The 15,641-nt window shown below is 37.4% G+C and overlaps 1 protein-coding gene across 5 annotated transcripts in view; it reads left to right on the top strand.

The window, feature by feature from the left end:
• The window catches only part of METTL25 (methyltransferase like 25), a 52,037-nt gene extending 37,112 nt beyond the window's left edge, over positions 1–14,925 (top strand). For all 5 annotated transcript variants that reach the window (XM_042017644.1, XM_042017643.1, XM_042017645.1 and 2 more), the window contains 3 exons: positions 6,625–6,699; positions 7,320–7,391; positions 8,963–14,925. In XM_042017644.1, coding sequence (XP_041873578.1) covers positions 6,625–6,699; positions 7,320–7,391; positions 8,963–9,061 — 246 coding nt within the window. In that variant the 3' untranslated portion in view covers positions 9,062–14,925. The remainder of the gene's footprint in view (positions 1–6,624; positions 6,700–7,319; positions 7,392–8,962) is intronic.
• The last annotated feature ends 716 nt before the right edge of the window (positions 14,926–15,641 follow it).

Below are 15,641 nucleotides of genomic sequence, written 5' to 3'. Positions count from 1 at the left end.
CATAGTACTCTGTCAAACTGATCCCAGGAGTCTGCTCTCCTGAAGTCCAGGGTAATGAGCTTGCTGTGTGCTCTCCTCGCTGCCCCAAGGACCTTGAATTCCACCATTTAATGGTCACTGCAGCCCAGGCTGCCCGTGGGCTTCGCATTCCCCATGAGGCCTTCCTTGGTGGTGAGAATAAAATCCAGCATTGGCTCCTCTATCTCATGGAAAGGAAGTTCTCATCAGTGCATTCCAGGAACCTGCTGGGTTGCTTATGCTCTGCTGTGCTGTCCCTCCAACAGATACTGGTGTGGCTGAAGGGCCCCGTGAGGAACCAGGGCTTGTGAATGTGCAGCTGCTCCTTTCTGCTTGCACAGGGCTGCAGTAACTGGTCTGGATACATACCAAAGCAGTATTTATTCCTGATAGACTCTGTGTTGTACAGATAGAGCATTAAGGGTCACATAGGTTTTGGAGAAATTCCTTCTATCAGAAGATTTTTCCCTTTTATTCACCATTTTGCCTAACTTGAGTGGGGGACCTTCTTTTGGGAGAATGGAGCATTCATCCTGTACTCTCTCCTAGGGTAGCTAGCCCTTCTGATACTTGTTAGCCTTTTTGCTTTCAAGCAGCGAGAGCAATTCCTTCCTCTTCAGCTCGGAACGTTTCATCTGTTTGTAGCTGCTTTAAAAATGCATTTAAAATTAAGCCTCTTTATTAACACCTTTGCTTGCTGCTTAAGGCAATAAGTGCTACAAACAGCAAAAGTCCTCGTGTAAGTGTCTATGTATTTCTAGAGTTTTTAGGAAAGAAAACTCAAAAGTCTTTAGGTTTCCTGATGTCCTGTTCTTACTGGGGTAGATTAGCAAAAGACCTTTCATAGGGCCTAGCTTAAGGTGATTAAATGGAGAAAGTGCTTACAAAAGCTAAGGCCTGGGTGTGTCTGACAGACTTTGGGATCTGTTGACTCGGTGCTTTTGCAAACTCCAGACTATTTAATTTTGAGTGTTAAAGCTGGTAGACAATACTGAAATCATAATTTGTGAAAAAATACTTCTTTTTTCTTCACTAATTGCTTATTTTTTGTCAGACAAGTTTGGATTTTTTTAGTTTTGATAAGTGGAGATGGATTTCTCTTAGCTTACCATAGACTGTCCTTGACTTGTAAATTCTCCTCAGCAGTGACTAGTGGCATATCATAAAATGCAGTTTGCAAATGAAGGGAGATAACATGAAGCTTACTGTGTGGCTTAATTTTGCTCTTGTTTTATAAAGTCTTGAAAAGCCACTCACTTAAGACTGGGAAACTGTCAGTAGTGGAATTGTGTAATACATTAAGACATGAACTAACCTGAATATATGCAACTGTACTGAGAATTAAAAAGAATTTTTGCAGAAATTGGGGAAGAGAGGGACTTCTAGCCTGAGATTTCTTATGACCTTAATGTCTACCCCACAGCCAATGTCAGTGTGTATATCTCGAAATGATATGTGACTATGATATCTTGAAATGACAGTGACTATCTGAAACTGGTTGGTCTTTACTAAGAATATTTATAATTTTGATACTTTTTATTGTGTTCAGCCATAGGGCAAACAATGCCAAAGCCAAAACAATGCTTTCCACTTTCTCCTGAATCCTAAACCAGCAATTAACTGAGACTAAGCAGTCAAAAAATGAAGGTACTACATGGACTTATACACAATGCATTTTACAATTGCTGAAGAGTTGACTCTCTTCACTGTTTTCTTGGACAGAAGGAATTTCAGCTCACAGATTTCCTGTTTCCTTTGTTAGTTAGGGAGGTACTAAATGACAGCTCAGGTAATACTTGCATAGCACTCTATAAAGTGTAAGCACATAATGCTGTTTTTAAGCATAACTGTTTTTCAAATAGACAAAATACTATCCCAATTATGGTACTGTAGCAATTTACTCTGACAAGGAGTCTTAAGAGATTTGTATCTCAGTTAGGTATAATTATAAATAATATAGATCGCATTCATTTGAAATGCATTTTAAATGAAGTTCTAAATAAACTTAAGTCTCTCGGTAATTTCATTATCTGTTTTACATTATTTTACAGTATATTACATTACAGTATTTTTAACTACCTTAGTTACGGAAAAGTTGTAAAATTTCCCATAAGGTATGTTCTCCCAAGTGTTTTGAACTGATCTAAGGCACTGCTCTGCTAGAAGGATTGCCTTACAGTTTTCTTGTACTCTCGTTAGTGTTCCTGACAGTGCTGGTACAGGAAGAGAGGAAACATGGAATTCTCTAGTCAGTGCAGGAAGAAGCAGTCCCTTTGAGGCAGCAAGGAGAAACTGCATCTGACAGACTGTGGAATAGCATCCTTAGGCTGTCTCTTCTCTGGAGGGCACGTGAAGCATTGGACAGTAAAAGAGACTTTCATTCTCTTTAGTCTAGAGAAGGATACAGCTCTGAAAAAATGCTCTCTGAAGAAATGTGAAGTGTGGTGTCACTAATTGTCCCACACCTTGTGCCTGAGCATTTTCCTTTCAGCCTATGCTCTTATCAGCATGCCTGTGGGGCTGCAGTCCAAGCTGGGTGTGCTCAGGTGTGTGATATCTCACATGCTCTTAGGGCTCTGTGACAGTCTCACCTTGTTCACAACAGATCAGTCAGTCCTGTGGCTCATCTTCAGTGCCACCTCCAGCATACGGTATATATGGTATAAATGGTATAAATGGTATACCTACATGGTATAGTTACAATTAGGTCGCTGGAGACCTTGCTAGGTCCTCTCAGTTGTTTCAGTTATTTGAGTGACCACGTCAATCCACAAAGAAATCAGTTTAAAAGAAAGCTTGCACCACCATCGCAATGCAAAGAGACGAGGCCCTTTTGTTCACAACCTGATAAAGACCAGGAGACATTGTAGCTGTATCAGGGAAGAAATACTGGCCAAAATGAAAGGAAGGTCACTCAAGTGTCAGTAACATAAGCTGGATTTTTGAGTGCAGAGTCATTATTAAGACAAATGCATGTATTTGAGTTTCTTCATGTTCATAGTATCAACATCATAATGTAAGAAAAAAGTTCAGTGCATATATATGAAGAATTTTTTTGGGGTACACAAATGAGTGACAATGCAGAGAACAGTTGCATGGACAACTTCAATGGCTGAATAGGGCTTGCATTGCATATGGAAGTACAATTCTTCTTCAAAAAGGCAAAGAGTAAACTACTCCTAGTTCACCTTGGAAGGAGAGCTGAAGGTTGTGTTGGGTACTAAAGGCAGGTGGAAAGCCATTGCAGTTTCAGACAAAGCCAGTGTTACCTGAGTTTTGTTTGTCTTCGTATAAACTGTGGCAAACTACCAGTTACCCTTTTCATGCCCTTCTCTACCAATGCTTTTCAAAGGACACTTTCTCTCTTTTCCAGCTGAGCTGTTGCATTGAATTGGTTCACTCACCAAACTTTTGTCTCAGGCACACTGTGGAGCAGCACCGAGTCTATCCATGACAGCAGGATGCGTTCAGTCAGAATTTATAACAGGCAGGGAAGGAGTAGAAAAGCACATACTTGAGTATGGCAGTGTCCAAGAGAAATTTTTGACCCACTTTTTATTTGCCAAACATTTCACAGCTTGTTTTCTTTTAATTTGAATGCTTCATCTTGAAAAATGGGGAACATAAAGGAAGCAAAAGCAGAAAGGCTTCAAGATCACATTTTTTCAAATATAGATCTTTGTATTTTAATTCCAAATAGCCTGTAATTTCTAAAATCCATTATACTAAAACCCTATTAATACTCAGTTGAAATGAAAAGCTTATAGGGCAGAGGTTAAATAAACTCTTTTGTTTATTTCATGACTGATATATTTTAGTTAGTTTGACTGTTTAGAGGGGAAGAGAAAAACAAAAAGAACTCTTAAAATATTTGCACAGCTTCACAGAAAATAAAATAGCAATAAGACCCAAAAAAATTCTCATTAGTCCACATTAGTACTGCCAGATCAGCTACGCAGCCTTGCCTTTGCAGTTGGGAAAAAGTACTTTCTAAATTAAAAAAATATGACTGAAATACTACAAAAGGTTTTGTAATCTCCTCTTGTTTTAAAGCAGAATTGGGATTACGCATCATTCCTGAAAATAATATTTGTAAGATTTTCTAAAAGCTTCCTGTGATGGAGACTGACAACCTTGCCAGTCCTTAATTAACCTCTGAGAGAAAATGTTTCTTCAAGTTTTTGGCTGAATTTTTTTCTTTTTTTTTTCCTGTAATTCAAGCCCATTGGTTCTCACCCTATCCACTGCAGACACAGTGAACAAACTGTTCCCTACTTCTTGGTGATAGCCTTGTAAAAGCTGTTATTATGCCCACTCTCAATTTTGTCTCATTTAGCCTGATCAGTTCCAGTTTTCTGAGTCTTTCTTCATAGGTCATGTTTTCTAGATCATTGATCTCTTTCAGGGCTTTTTCAGACAGTTCATTTCTTTCTTTGAAATCTGATGCCCAAAAATGGATGCAGTATTCCAGCTAGAGCTTTTCCACTGCCAGAGTTGAAGGATTACTTCCTGTACTTTGCAGGCTGCTCTCCCATACATGTAACAGAATGGTGGTTGCTTTTTTTTTGCAGTAGCACAACTGTGACTCTCACTCAGCTTATGATCTGCTCTATCTTCCAGACTGTCATCTGGTGCTCCCCATCCTGAACAGCTGATTATTTCTGCCTGAGCCTAGGCCCTTCTGCTTTTCTGTACAGCGTTTCAAACTTCTTCTCTAAGCAATGCTCCAGTTTCTGAGTTATTTTAAGTTCTGGCAATGCCTGCATGTTGCACATTTGCAGACTTAGCTAATGTGTTTTCTGTTCTATTGTCTGAATTCTTAATGAAAATGCTGCATTCCATGATGGACCTCCAGCCATCAGGTCCTTCCGGTTGCTCAGGGGCTCATTAGGAACCACTCTCTGGTTATGGTCATTCAGACAGTTTTCACTCACTTTGTAGCACTTTAATCTGAAGCTTGTTTCCTAAATTTGCTTATAAAATTATTATGGGAAATATTATCAAAAGTCTTTTTGAAATCAAAATATATGAGAACCAGTTGTTTTTCTCTGTCATGAATCCTTTTACCCTTCTTACAAGTGAAGTAGACTGACTTGTGATTTATTCTTCATGAATTCATGTTGATTATTACTCATTTGCTTATCTTTTAGTGGTTTTAAATTCTTTATTTGTTCAATTTTTTCAGTGCATTGAGTCTGAACTGTCTGCTCTATAATAGGACATAGAGCTGCTATCTGTCTGACATACTATGAGAACTTCTCAGTGACAATGAGTAATAGTTCTGAGGTCACTTCAGTCCCTTCCTGGCTGTCTCAGGATCAAGTTTATAATACACACCTGATTTGAAAACTTACGTATTTTTTTAACGTTGCCTGTTTTTTTCCCTATTTTAGGCAAAGATTTTACTTATTTGCAACTGGATTAGCCACATGCTCTCAGATGATTCTTCTGATAAAAGTGTGCAAAAATGTATTAAGCACTTCAACTTTCCTAGTGTTTTGTCAGAGGGTTGTAGAATCATTTAGGCTGAAAAAGACTTTTAAGAGCAGCAATTCCAATAGTTAACTCAGCACTGCAAGTCTACCACTAAACCATGTCCCTCAGTGCCACATCTACACAGCTGTCAGAGCTGTTACTTTTCTGCTAAGTTTGGATTTGCTCATTCCATAGCCACAACAGAAAAGCCATACTGCAAAGCTCCCAGTACTGCAGAAGTGCATCAGGCCCTTTCAGCTCTGCTCTTCCCAGCAGCCTCCATCACCAATAATGCTGCAGACCTACTTCCCACTCCTTTGGCATGTTCCTTACGTGGCCAGCTCAAGTGTCTTGTTCAGTGTCCAGGACTGTGGTCAGCAGAGCAGACACATCGTGACTTTCAGATGTGGTGAGATCTGGTGGTCTGGCTGCCCTATTAGAGAACACACTTTGTGTAGAGCAGTCATGGTCACAGCTGCAGCACCTGCTGTGCTGCACTGGCCAGCAAGGGCTGAAAAGGCTTAGTCAAGTTTCTGAACTGCCTTTGTATCAAATTCAGCCCCAAATCACAGCATTTACAGTCATGGTGGCAGTGCTGGCAATCTCACATTGGGTGATTGGGAAGAGAGGGAACATGCAGTAGTTCAAATAGAAAAAGTTTTATTTTAAAGATGGGTAATTTTAGGCACAGGGAAACAAAGCATTATTTCCAGAATCCAGTAGTAGGTGTTGGAATGTGAAATACCGTCCATTTTGCTCTCACACCAGAGTTTAATTCTCAGCTATTTAAATAAATTTCTTGGGTGTGGGAGTGAGGACCGGATAAGATACATGGAAAGGAAATGAGAATGTTATCTCCACTTTACTGTGTAATTCTCATTTAAGAATGGCTGGAGCTTTCTGAATAATGGATATATCTCAGTATTTCATGTCAGTGGAAAATGCTGTCTGCAAAACAGTTCTTGTAAATTAGAACTGAGAAACTGCTATTGGAAAATTATAAATATTAGCAAAGTGCTAATTTCAAAAACAAAACATGGATTTCATTTTGTAGTGTGATTCTAAATTCTGAAGTTCTCTTGAAAAAGTAACTGGAATAACTCTGATATCCTTTTTTTTAATCCCTTGCAGCTCCCAGACAGCTGTATCATGGATTACTATGAAAAGTACAAGCACAGAATGAATGAGCTTGAAGCATTTAATATGGTAAAAGTTATAGGATTAATACTATTACCTTGTATATATGTGCTAGTCTAGAACAAAGCCCTGTTAAGTTTTATGTGGAGGTGGACTGTCTTACACTGTGGTATGCAATCAAAAAAACAAAGCCGTTCCCCCTTCCATACTTTGGAGCATATCCTATTCCAAAACTATATTAGGTGTAAGTAAAGTAATAAAGTGAACACATGGAAGATTCTTTTTCAAGAGGGACTATTGCACTGGAAAATGGAATGTCAGTCTCCTTTTAAACCTAGACTGGTCTCCATGCAGTTATTTCATAAAAAACTCTTTTTATTAAAATTCATTATTTCCCTCTTTAAAATTGGTCTGCTACATTTAATATTATTTTCTTGTTGGACAGTGTCTGAAAACCAACCAAATAACATTGTTCCCTGACTTTATGGCATTCCGTGTATTTTTGATCTTTAATATAACTGGCTTTGAAGATGTCCATCCCATAGGGAAAATTAGCAAGGTGACATTTGTACAACAAAACCCCTAAAAAATGATTGACCTTCGTGGAATTGTTTTGAGGAAATGTAGCCATTTGGAAGTGTATTGCCTGTCTTTCCCAAAAGGATTATAGTATCTAATCTTTCTTTCAGCTGAAGGTTGTTCTGGCTCCTTGCATAGAAGTTTTGATACTTCTGGATCGTCTTTGCTACCTCAAGGAGCAGGTATTTTTGCATTCTCTTTTATAATACCTAAAGGTTACATCACTGAAATGAGGCTATTTCAGTCAATTTATTACTGTGCAGACAAAAAGTCTCTGTTGCAGAATTATTATTCTCATCATATTTGCAAAAGTATAAGCATTCATTCCATTTAGTATAAACATATGCCCAACAGATATTTTTGTTTTCAGCAAAGCAGCAACAGTAAAGTTCATGCTCTTTTAATTGTACGGTAATTACTAGTCAATAGACAATAAAAAATAAATTAATCAAATGTGCAACAAATCTCATTTTATACAACATAATGAGATATATAATAATTAAAAAAAAATTTGGAAATGCTAAACAAACATTGTGCTGTTAATACTCAAACTTCCCATGAATGAGCTTTGGAACATATAATTCAATAAATTTTGAATTAGATCCAAAATGTTTATGATTTTCTTTTACTGTTTCTTAATTAAGATCAATGATGAGAGAGGGTGCACTTTTTCCAAGTGTATGGGTCAGCTGAGGTATATTTGACTAACATACAGCCTGGATAAATATTTTACAAGTATAAATCTGGGATATAATAAGCAAATGCTACTACATTTACTCCATGAAGACTTCCGTTACACTGCTTCTTCTAACACTAATTTTGAGCTTGGCCTGGTTAGCTCGAAAGCAGTGGTAATACTTTTTCTGAACGAGTAAACATCTTTCACACAAATAATAATTTGCTAGGAGGAAGTGGTAGCATCTTCCAGCTTCTGCTCTGGGCCATGGTCAAAATAAAATGTTAAAATAAAGTTCAAATTCAATTCATGTGAATAGCTGTGTTTTTCCACCATAAACCTTTCATTTTAACAGCTCCATTTTATCATAAGTGAAAACTCAGTTGTTCCAAGTGCACCGTGACAAAGAATAAAGTGAGTTGTAGTAAACGTATGCTTTTGTTTTAACTGTTATTTTTACAGAGAGGCAATTTGAAATATTTAAATAATGATGTATTTTCCCAAATGCCAACCAGTTAAAAATTGCATAGAGATCTGTATGATTTCCAAGATGGGAGATCAAACTTGCTGTATGTAATACTGCTTCACCTTTTCTAAATGTAATATATGCATGAATTTAATGTTGTACTGATTGATTTGCAAAATGTGTTTAGGAAGAAAAATAGTAATTATAAAAGCCAAATGCAACGTGATGACCAGATCCAGCTGGCCTGATTCATTCGAAAAGTCAGTTAATTAGCTTCAGTAGTAGAATGTGCAATATAAAATGAGTATGACATGATCCTTAATTTCTTTGCTCTAGTTCAACCAAAAAGCAAAGCTTTATTGGTGAAGGGGGTCGGAAGCTATCATTTATTAGCACCAGAAATATTTAATGACTTTAAAATACATCCTGTTATGGATGTCCTTTTTTTCACAGCAAACTTTCCCTGATTTTCTTATAAGTGGTTTTCCTGCTTTGCACTAGGATAATTATTTTTAGTTTCAATTTTTTATTTAGAAATGTGGACCTATTAGCATATCTTAGCCTATAAGTCTAACACATTTTTATGCACTTTAATTATATATCATTTTCAGGAAAACATTGCCTGGTCTGGACTTGTGAAGTTATTTGATCCTGTGAAGTCCCCCAGATGCTATGCAGTTATTGCTCTGAAGAACCAGTCATGTTCTTAAGTGGAAGCAAATTGCAGAGAGATTGGAAATTCTGAACTGATACTGCTGTTTCCTCCCTTTTATTGTTATTTTTAATTGATTCCTCAAGTACAATGTTTGCTTTTCAGATGCAAAAGAAAAAAGTGCAATGCTTTTTTGAATCTTCAGAAATAAATATCTCCTTTATAAATATGATTTCTTCCTTATGTCAGTTACTAAACAATGTTGAACATCTGACTTTATTATAAATGTTACAGCCCGTACTATATGATTATTATTTCAAATAACATTATGTTTCTTCTTTTTAAGGTATTATGCTTGTGTATCAATATCCTTTCTCTTGATACTTCTAATCTCAAGATAACATTCTCAATTTTTACCAGTGCCTGGTATCAGCAGTCTCAGACTAGGCTCATCTTTCTTCTTTTCTGGATTCAGATGGTGCAGAGTATAAACAGAAAAATAACCTGCACTGTAGACAAGAGGCTCACAGACTAAATAGGATCTTTGTACTTCCTCTTCTTCAGGTCATCAGGACCAGCTTATTTATAGAGCAGTGTAGGAAAGCCTAAGTAGCGACTACCTGCAAAGGACAGTTTTATATTAACCCCTTCTTCCTTCAGGCATTTTCTTGGCATGCACTTGTTTGCCTGTCACTGTGAAAGAAAAAATGTGTGCTTTAATCCAGTGGGAGATTTCCCAGTGCTTAAGAATCAGCTGCCCTGCTGGGGTTCACTCTGTAATCCTTGGGTTGTACTGGAAAGCCGTTATCTGGCTCAACTCTGTTGGGTGTAAATACTTGGGTACCCAAATGAATTGAAACTTCCTAGGCAGTTTCTTGTTAGCTGTGCTGCATTCATGAGTGAGAAATTTATTTGTTGATGCATTTATCTCAATGGGTTGCCTAATTAAGCTTGCAGATTTTCCATCAATTAAAAAAAAGAGAAAAGTTTCTTTTCTAAGTCCTAGTGCTTTTATTAGAATTTTTCAGCATATGTAAAATATAATTAACTCCTAGTGTCCAGAAAAAAGGACAACAAATAAATTACAGTATTAAAGAAATAGAAAAGGGGGAGAAAGAAGAAAAGAGGAGAACACACATGGAAGATGAGAATAACAAAAAATATTTTTATATTAACTGTAGAATAACAGTAATTTAGACTGAGTGAGACTGAGACATGAGTAGGAATGGATCTTACTCTGTTGCAGCTTGCAAAATATAATGAGAGCTTGTGAACATGGCCACTCAAGAAAAGAGACATAAGGTACTTTTCTAACAAGTCACATCTTTCTTGATGTATTCACTTGGAAGAAATATTTTGGTTTTATGTCTGTCAAAGGTCGCTGCTATCTGTTTTAGAACTCCAGTCCTTATTAGCTCCATGGTTCCATTATGAGCTTCTGATACTTGTTTGGTCTGAATATATTCAATCCTTAGAGCTGCTGAACATCTTCAGTGCCCAAGGAAATTAACAGAAGCTGCAGGTGTGGAGCAGTAGAGCTAAGAGAAAAATGAGGCCTTCCATATATGCCACCTTTTTTTATACAGACGGTACTGAGGAAACTAACAAGCTGTTGAATTCTTTTCCCAGGAGAGGAATCAAAAGAAAGAAAATCCTTTCCTAACCTCTAAGCATCTGGAAGGAAAAAACCAATAATACCTGATACAAAAAGGCAATCTAAAGTACATGACATTAAAAAGAAAAAAGGTGAACAAAAATCCTAGGAAAATAGGTTTTATTACATTATGTTCTGCTAAGACATGATGACTAATTGTTAGTGAAGTGTTAGAGTCATCCCTGTCTTATGTGCTGTTGAAAAAATGTACTGGGGGAAGAAATTGCCTTTTTTTTGTTATGAATTGGTTCTTCTGCTTTTTCAGACCAAATTCTAAAAACTAGGCATATATGATGTTTAAACAAAGAAAGCACAATTTCCCACTGAAAATAAGGGCTTAAAAGTACCCAAAAATACTCATTTGAGCAAGCCCCGTCTCATTTAATCTGAACACAGTTGAAATTGCAAAGGGTATACAGACTAGTGTTAATTTTATGTGATATGTGTGTAATGCTAGATAAATTCAAAGTTAAATTTTTATTACTATCTTAGGAGAACATTTGCAACCGTTTAGAAAAGCAAGCACATCTCTAGGATTAGCACAAATGCTTGTCTGGTGTTTTAAAAAGGTTTGAATAAATTTGCATTCCCTCCCCCAGCAACTTCTCAGGCTCTTTCAGTACTTTTCATGCACTTTGTAGTCTCTGCAGGCAAAAACAGAGGCGATGTGCTTCTTAGAATAATAACTATCAAGAGGTTTATAAGATGAGTTTGGATTCAAGCAAAGTCAGTTGCTGTCTGCTCTCAAAGCTGTTTCAAAGCTTTGGATGCCTGAATGCCTATGAGTTATTGTTTACACAATGGAAAAATCCCCGACAGTAATCAAGATGAATAAAACCACTTTTCTTCGTGGTTATTGCCAGAAGTTCTCCCATAAAGTAAACTGTATCCTAAATATGATGAAGTCTTTTGATAGGAAAGAATCTCCATTTTCTTTCAGTGTGACAGACCACTATCTATCTTGTTGTGCTCCCTAAGGAACCTGCTTTCCATCAGGTGTTTGCCTGATTCTGTTTGTGGCACAGCTATGCATTCTCTAACAGATTCAGAGTGTTTTATTTATCTTTCTTAGGGTTGAAACCTTTTCTTCGATGGAGGAATAAGAGTATATGCAGGGTATGTGTGCAACCTTAATATTCAAGAGATCATTGTAGCCCTAAAATCTCCAAGCCTGCTTTTGTGACAAACTTTTATTCTGCAGGTTGAGTGGGGTTCCTCAGGGGCTGGTATTGGGGCTGGTGCTGTTGAACATCTTTGTTGGAGACATGGGCAGTGGGATTGAGTGCACCCTCAGCAAGTTTGCAGATGACACCAAGCTGTGTGGTGTGGTCAACGTGCTGGAGGGAAGGGATGCCATCCAGAGGGATCTTGACAGGCTTGAGAGATGGGCCCATAAGAACTTCATGAAGTTGAACAAGGCCAAGTGCATGGTCCTGTGCCTGTTTTGGGGCAATCCCAAGCACAAGCACAGGCTGGGCAGGGAATGGATTGAGATGAGTCCTGGGGAGAAGACAAGGGGGGAATGGTCAAGCTGAAGGAGGGTAGGTTTAGATTAGATGTTAGGAAAAGATAGTGAGGCACTGGAACAGGTTGCCAGAGAGGTTGTGGACTTCTCATCCCAGGGAGTGTTGAAGCCCAGGTTGGATAGGGCTCTAAGACCTAGTCTAGTACAGAGTGTCCCTGTCCATGGCAGGAGGGTTGGAACTAGATGATCTTTAAGGTCCTTTCCAACCCACACCATTCTATGATTCTGTGTTTCTAGGTCTGATTTTGTGACTTACCACACCACAAAAAAAATCGGTGCTGTTTTAGTTTCTGGGATTTTAGTTTCAAGGGTTTTTTCTGATTGAATATTAGGTATATTTTATGGTAAATTATCTTCTTCATTGACATTATTCATTACTGTTAAAGTGCTTAATATCTGCTCAGAGTTAACATGCTTTTGCTATGCCTTGATGCAGTTAAAATGTTGAGACTCTATGTCCTGTGATGGCATAAAATCTGCACAGGGGAAGCATGCTAAATGTATTTGGCTTTGTGGCAGCTATATGTCTTTTTGATGACTGGAGTACTTATTGGCTTATATTTACTTTTTTCCTAAAAACTATCCTAAGTGTGTCATTATATTGTCAGAGATTACTGGTACTAAGGGCAAGTGGTAGAATAGGACCAGCACGAAGAAAATTTTCCCTGCTTCCCTTCCCCTGGAGCAGGCAAAGCGGCATGGTGGCAGCCATGTGTGAACTAGCCAACTTAGTGTAGCACTTCAGACTTCCCTTTCTCGGGGAAGTAACCAAATACCAACCTCTGTTAGCATCTTTAAATCTCTTTATCCCATGTGTCTTATCATTCTCACTCATACCTGTTCTCCTTCTTGTTGATGTATAGTCTAGTGCACTGAAAAAAGGGGAATTCATGCTGGGCTGTGGGCCATGAAGGATTTTCAGTATTCATAACTAAATCAGAACTGAGGTATAGTTTTCCAGACACTTAAACACCTGACCCTTAGAACTGTGACTTTAGCTCCCGCAGTTTCTGAAGTCCATTCAAATTTTGGGTTCCAAAATCCTGCCAGATGGGAACATGGCCTGATTCTCTGGGAATCCAGCTGCAGTTCTCTCACGATCTGAAATAACCAACTCAGATTGGTGGGTTTATATTCTGTATCTCCAGGCAACTGCTGAATAAGTTGGTTTCTTTGAATTTGCTTATCCCTGCTTGTTATCTCTGTCAATGTTGTATTTCAGTGTGCTCTGAGATAAAGAGTAAAATCCTTCTGAGATGGATGCCTCAGAGAAGCTACACCACAGTTCTTCTTGTTGCTTTCTCCCTTAAATTAATTCCTGGTGATCAGAAAGATTAGTAAGCACCAGACATCCTGAGAAGCATAGGCAATTAAAAATTACCGTGCACAAGATCTTCTCTTCACAAGTCTTTCAGTTCAAGAGCTCTGAGGCATTTTCTTCACAGGAATTCCAGAGCACATTATCATTAAACTCAGACATCTAAGGAAACCCACCAAAACAATGAAAATTGGCCTCAAACTGTTAAACCATGCTGTTGTACACCAATTTTCCCAGTATAAACCTACATTCTCTTCAAGGCTGTCTGCAATGTCTGTATCAAACTGGAAAGAAATAGGCACTTGTCTCACATTTACAGTGATGCCGTTCATGAAATCAGCAAGAGAATGACATTCTACTCTCTGCTTTATGCTAAAAGGCAACAGAACCCTCAGAATGGGTATGCCCAACATTCAAAGATTTCTCCTGATACCATTATTGAAATCCTTTTAACAGATTTCTTCAGTCAGTTCAGTCTGTTACTTACTTCAGTCACTACTGACTATCATCAATAGGTCTACAACATCCTGTGATTTATATTCTATAGGTGGACCTTTCTCATAATATACTTGTCCAAACAGTAAATTACTTCAACTAATTGCTGGGAGTGGTAGCTACTCCTAGGTTTATTTATGGATTTTATAGTAAGTTTAAGTTGTTTTATCCAAGTGGGATCCTATTATACACTATAATTTTCTCAGAAATGTGCATTTGAAGTACATGAGAAAATGGTTTATAGATTACCAATTAAATGTTAAAAGAAATTGAAATGGTACTGTGTGAGTTCTTGGGTAGGAAAGCACAGTGTATGTCAGGTTACATCATGAGGTGCACTGTTGGCCAGAATTGGATAATTCACAAATGCAAAACACATAGACAGGATTACATGGAGAAAATATCTCAGAGATTTGCAGTTACTATAAAATGTATTGTTGTTCTTTATAAACTGTAAGAAGAAATGTAATTATGTTATTTAATTGGAATACAGGAAAGCTGAAACTTTCAGTAAGTAAAGAGGAGAGTCACATTTTAAACTTGCCTTACAATTTAGGAACTAGCTGCAAAAGTGACAATGTCTTTTTAGGGCAACCATCTGAAATACTGTTCACCCCAGGAAATCAAGCTGTTTTCTACACAACATTTATTTTGTACCTGTTCTATAATCCAAGTCTATGCTTGGTTTTGTGGGCTTTTTGTGTAATAGTTGATTATTAAATTATCTCTTTTCAGTTTTTGCAATTACAGTCACAGTGGTTATGTGTAATAAGCCAGGACTTTCAATTTCTTCGTGGAGCTAACACATGCTAACAAGATACAATTGTTTAATATCTTTGTTTAAGATTAACAAAGACGGTCCAAAAGCAAAATATTACTTCTAAATTTAGGTACAGTTTATCTGTGGATTAAAAAATTCTGCATGTGAAACCTGTGAAACTCTTTGAGTTTTCATTACAAAATTCTCAGATTTATGTAAGTCTCTTTCTCTTTGCATCTGTACCAGTATAACTTATTCATGTAGATAAAGATGTTGTCAGGGTAGCTGGTATTGGGTTTCAGATGGAATTTATCAGGAAAATCAAGATGCAGTAAATCTACTGAGCCAACAAATCAAATTGTTAGACTGAAGCTGAGATGGCCTTAACACACTGTCAACTCTTTCATGACTCACTGATGAAAAGAGCAAAGCTGTCTGCTTACTGAATAACTCAGTAGTGTCTGGCACTGAAGGAGAAAATTCCAAAGGAGAAAGGAGCAGTGATCACCTCTCCCAATTATACAAACCTTCAGAAACAATAATTAAAATATATAGTTGTAAATCTATGTTGTTTATTACACCTCCTATTATTAGAGTAATGAATAAAGGCTGACAGCAGAAGCAACCACGCTGTTTCTCAACTATAAATCCTAAATATACTTGTTAGTCTTAGAAAGGCTAAAGTCATCAAGAGGACGCACAGATGTTAAAAAGTGCAAAAAGAGCTGTACATTGCTTGAATAAATGTGCCATTTGCTAAGCTTTTTATACTCTGAGGCATGGACATCAATTCAAAGAACACAACTCACAAAATATTCAATGAGCAGCATATAAAACAAGTTTTATCAATTTTAAGCTCTCCAGTGTTTATTGACAGACTATTATC

The sequence above is a fragment of the Corvus kubaryi genome, unplaced genomic scaffold, assembly GCF_017639235.1.
Source record: "Corvus kubaryi isolate FWS band 111438036 unplaced genomic scaffold, C.kubaryi_AGA036_p1.0 137, whole genome shotgun sequence".
NCBI classification, from domain to species: domain Eukaryota; kingdom Metazoa; phylum Chordata; class Aves; order Passeriformes; family Corvidae; genus Corvus; species Corvus kubaryi.
The sequence above is the reverse complement of the archived record's forward strand: the minus strand, read 5'-3'. Positions and strand labels throughout refer to the sequence as shown.